General features: G+C 39.7%; 1 protein-coding gene across 1 annotated transcript; it reads left to right on the forward strand.

Annotated features, from left to right (window-relative positions):
• The first annotated feature begins 382 nt into the window (after nucleotides 1-382).
• On the forward strand, nucleotides 383-1,816 carry ZBTB43 (zinc finger and BTB domain containing 43). The gene has a single exon (XM_009869871.1). The coding sequence runs from the start codon at nucleotides 383-385 to the stop codon at nucleotides 1,775-1,777; it is 1,395 nt and encodes a 464-aa protein (XP_009868173.1). The 3' UTR covers nucleotides 1,778-1,816.
• The last annotated feature ends 3,520 nt before the right edge of the window (nucleotides 1,817-5,336 follow it).

Raw genomic sequence — 5,336 nt, forward strand, 5'->3', positions numbered from 1 at the left:
GGTTTTGATATCCTGAACTCCTACTTGAAATGCTTAATCTATCTCAGCTGGGTAACATGCTATTTGTAGCGTCTGCTGTAGTCGGTGAGTCCTTTTGCGTAGAAGAAACAACCGAAATGTACTGGCATAGCATTTTGTGGCCTCAGTACAACTTTCAGAAAAGAGAGAAGTTAAGTGGGGTGGGAGAAATATAAGCACAGCGGTGTCATAGGTTCCAGAAAATGCTGAGTTCCATATGAGTCTGCTTAAGTGTTATTTGGTAAAGAAAAAAAGAAAAAAATGTAGAAGGAAACAGAAAGATCAGTACTTTACTAAGCAAAATTTCTGATTGTTTTGTTTTGTTTTTTCTTTCCTTGCAGCACAACACTAAATTTGTAATGAAATGGAGTCTGGGTCAAGCTCTTTTCGAGTGGAATTTCCAGATTTTTCTAGCACCATTTTGCAGAAGTTAAACCAGCAGCGCCAGCAAGGACAATTATGTGATGTGTCCATTGTAGTTCAGGGCCATCTCTTCAGAGCCCATAAAGCTGTTCTTGCAGCTAGTTCACCTTACTTCTGTGATCAAGTTCTCCTGAAAAACAGCAGGCGAATAGTCCTGCCTGATGTGATGAATCCCAGAGTATTTGAAAACATTCTTCTGTCTACCTATACAGGTCGGCTGGTAATGCCTGCTCCAGAAATTGTTAGTTATTTGACAGCAGCAAGTTTCCTTCAGATGTGGCATGTCGTGGATAAATGCACTGAAGTGCTAGAGGGGAACCCAACAGTTTTGTGTCAGAAGATGAATCATGGCAGCGATCATCAGTCTCCAAGCAGTAGTAGCTACAATGGCCTTGTTGAAACCTTTGAGCTTGGCTCAGGAGGACAGACGGAATTCCACAAAGCGCAGGAGCTAAGAGATGGTGAAAATGAGGAAGAGAGCTCTAAAGATGAACTGTCATGTCAGCTGACAGAACATGAGTACCTTCCCAGCAACTCTTCAACAGAACATGATAGACTTAGCACTGGAATGACGAGTCAGGATGGTGAAGAAGGAACTAGTGACAGTGCAGAGTATCAGTACACCAGACCTCTGTACAGCAAACCCAGCATCATGTCTCACAAACGGTGGATCCACGTGAAACCAGAAAGGTTTGAACAAGACTGCGAAGGTGTTGATAACCCTTATGATGAACACCAAGTTTCTGAATCCATGAATGCCATTCAGGCAGATCATTCAATCCAGTCTTCAGGTGTTGAAGACTTTCACATAGGTGAAAAAAAGATGGAGGCAGAATTTGATGAACAGGCAGATGAAAGTAATTACGATGAACAAGTTGACTTTTATGGTTCTTCTATGGAAGAATTTTCTGGTGAAAGGGCAGATGGAAATTTAAGTGCTCACAGACAGGATCTTATGATGGCTGCAGGCTATGGTGAAGGCATTGAGATGGCTACAGGAATTAAAGAAGAAACGTCCCTCACTGGATTTTCGCATGCTGATAAGCTGTATCCTTGTCAGTGTGGAAAAAGCTTTACACACAAAAGCCAGAGAGATCGGCATATGAGTATGCACCTTGGTCTTCGACCTTATGGCTGTGGTGTCTGTGGTAAGAAATTCAAAATGAAACACCATCTTGTAGGCCATATGAAAATTCATACAGGCATAAAACCTTATGAGTGTAACATCTGTGGGAAAAGGTTTATGTGGCGGGACAGTTTTCATCGGCATGTGACCTCTTGTACCAAGTCATATCAAGCTTCTAAAGCTGAGCAGAGTACTACTGAGATGAACTAAGACATTAGTGCTTACCTTTGTTTAGGAGAGTAAGCAAAATAATTATGCAAATAACGTCTGGTACTTGCTATTGTAAATTCTAAAAAACCCCACAAGTTTTAGTGATTAAGCAGACCAAACTTCTAGTTTACTTTCCACAGTATTGCTCCAGGTGTTCAGTGCGTGAAGTGCAAATGGTTAATTTGAAAGGTGCTTGATAAATGAGATCTCTAAGGTCTTTGTGACATTGACTGTTACCACTGCAGTATTTAGAAGCCCTGTTGTTTTTCTAAGTCTTCTAAATTCGCAGTAAACCCCGGGTTTAAATTGACTCAAATCCCGCAAATATTTAGATGAATCATAGAATGGCTTAAGTTGGAAGGGACCTTAGAGATCATCTAAAGCAGAAATTCAAGTAGCACTACTTGATGAGAGAACTAGGATGATGAAACCAGGTTATAAAATTCAGTTTTTAATGAAGAAAAAATTAAATTCCACCTCAAAGTGGAAAATGCTAACATACTTAACATGCCTCGCTAGTCTACGTCATTAAATAGCCCTTACTGTATTGCTTGATGAAAGGCTGTGTTAAAGATGCTTTGACTTTCCTTTATGTGTCTTCCATTTTTTTATCCACCTTCAGTAAAACAAATGTCTCATTTTGTGCTGATGTCTATTTAGAGTCCCTAAAGCACTTAAATATAGTTGAGCACTTCAATCTGTATTAGGTATAATTTATCTTTGCTCATCTAGGGTCTAATGCAGATGGTGCTTGGCTTGACTTGATTGCTACATGATGAGAGCTTCTAGAATTTTGTGTAATAAGTATGTCTTCTCAAAAAAAAAAAAAGTAACGTTTGGAATTTATCCAAAATAATCCAGACTTAAACTGTAGTTTTCTGCATAGATTTTTGTCACTCACTACAGTAGCAAGTACCAAACTCTGTGGATTCACAAACTGACTTTTATTGGTACAAAAACTTATTTGAGAACTTCTGTCTAGTTTTAGAAACCTTCTTTAGGAAGATTTAGTCACCAATAGGTATTTATACTTTTAATTCTTTACTCTTTGAATAATAAGAAATATAATACAGATTCTTGGTACTGAACTACTGTGACTGGTTACACGTGATTACGAGCAGTCAGAGTTGTTTAGCGCTTTGGATGAAGCTGCTTGTGCAAAAAAAACTAGAGAGTATGGCATTTGGATCTATTAATGGTACTGCAGGACATGCTACCGTGTCCAAAGTCTGGATTTTTGCTGGGAAAGTGGCACTTCTGCTTCGTTAGGATGAGGATCTATAGGCTGGGCTCTGGTTCTTGGAGATAGGTGGAGGAGTGTGTGTAGTTCTGAAAGATGCTGCCAGCTCTGCAGGTGGAGTGAACGCATCAGTTGTAAATGTGGCAACGGGATTTGGGGGGTTGAAAGCTTAATGCAGTCCTATGCAAAAGCAATTAACCCTTCTTTGTAGTTTACTGAAATGTATTACAAAAAGGAAAGAGCCTTTAGAGCATACATAAACTATAACAGAAAGAGGTGACATCCAAGTACAATGCTGGTAACGTGGGAAAAAAACGTTCACCAGCATCAAAGGCCTAAGCCTGTCTGGCCCCAATTTATGTAGTATATGCTGCAACATACAGCATAATCTACTTAAAAAGAGGACCCTGTATGGTGAAGCAAAACCACACAAAAAGAATTACTATTCAGATGCTTTTTTGAACTCCCAGTTACAAATTGTCTTAAGGTGCCACCTGACTGTATCCTGAACGTGAATGTCTGGTACAAGCTCGGGGTTTACCACTCAGTGGGCTGTAATTAATGTAACTTCTTTTCTGGCATTCTACTTACAAACTTTAATTTTTTAAGAGGCTCTTAATCTTCTAATGCTTCATATATTTTTCATATGGAATTTTGTTAAAACAGATATTCCCAAATATGATGAACCCATTGCTGGCAATGGGCATGAATGGTCAGCACCACAGAGTTCCTGTTCTTAGCACTTAATTGAACTCTACGATATACCATGGTGGCCATATATAACCCTTGTAATCAAGGTAACTAAACAGGGATTTGCTCACTAACACTGTAACCTGCTTAATGTATAGAAGCACTTTGTATTTAAAAAAAATAAAAAAACCCAACAAACCATAGAACTTTATAAGTATGTTTTTTAAACTTAGAAATTATATTCCCTTTATGGTTTGTTTCCACACTGCTAACGCTGTCTTTTTTAATAATAAAAATATTATAACGCTAGCCTGTTTACATGAGTGTAGAAGAAAGGGTTCTTGCACTCAGTGGCCCTATTTTTCCATTCTCCAAGGCCTTATTACATGCAGGGTGTCATTTCTGCAAGTACCGTCATCACATTTGAGGGGAAAGTATTTTCATACTCATTTCAAGAATGATCTTGTGTATTACATTAGTTCTCAGCCTCTTTCAAATTGTCACTTCAGTGTTGCATAAAAAGGTTAAGCATGCCTCTTCCCAGTTAACCAGAGAAAAGGCTGGTCAGAAACACTAGGCTGAGAAACAACGTGGTCAGGCAAAAAAATTATTTGTCTTAAACCCAGACCATCCTACAGAGCTGCCAGCAAAACTGTTTCTTTTACCAGCCTGGAATGACTTTTATACGGGACGTTTCAAAGTTAAACATTACTCCTATTTACAGTTAATTACTTTGAAATAAAGCTTTAAAATGAAATGTACTGCGAGAGACACTTTAAAGGTTTTATAACAGGTCCAGTAGGTCATATTATAGAACCACATTCTTTTTTAATGACTTAGCATGAATAGTAACTTTTTAATATTTGCCTATTACTGTTTTACCCTATATTATGACATTGTCTTGAACAAATGTTGCTCCACTGATTTTGTAGCACTTGGCTTTCTGATGTTCATTTACATGGCACCAGCTGATGGCAGTAGAATACTGGTAAGGTTGTCACGAGATCTAGTTGAGAGGATTGATGATTTAAGGGAAGCTCGAGATGTCTAGAATCCTTTCTTTTGCTTATCATAGGCAAAACAGTTGACTTGTAGTGGTTTTCCTGAATTTATTTTATTGCCCTTTGACCAAACTTGTAATCAGCGATTCAGGTATTGGGAAGAAAAAGATAAGAAAAACATTACTTAAACACTTACGGAAGCATCTTTCCTCTCCCTTCCTCAGGCTCAGCTAACGTCTCTGTGAAGCCTGTTTCCCTTGCTTTCACCGAGAGTCGCACTTGGGCCGTGCCAGTTCTTTTAGTGGGGCGACAGATGGCACAGGAGGTTGGGCTCCTATGCGTACTGGCTTGCCTGATGTTCTTCATCTCTTAGTGGGTGTCCTTTGCTGCTCTGGGCTGCTCGGTGTCGCTGTGTATGCTGGGCCATAGTCCGCTCAGAGATTTGCCTGTTCCAGCTTGGGTCTCCTGGGGCCCTTAGTTCCTTCAGAGGCGTACCTGCTCCGGCATGGCTCAGCTGTTGGCCAGAGCACCCTCAGGAGGGAATCTCCTCAGGCATCGAGTGTGTCCTTCTGTGAAGGTGTCTCTATACATGTCCTCAGTGTCTTCCTAACAAGTTTTCGCAAGAGCA

This window comes from Apaloderma vittatum, unplaced genomic scaffold, assembly GCF_000703405.1.
Source record: "Apaloderma vittatum isolate BGI_N311 unplaced genomic scaffold, ASM70340v1 scaffold1595, whole genome shotgun sequence".
In the NCBI taxonomy this organism is placed as follows: domain Eukaryota; kingdom Metazoa; phylum Chordata; class Aves; order Trogoniformes; family Trogonidae; genus Apaloderma; species Apaloderma vittatum.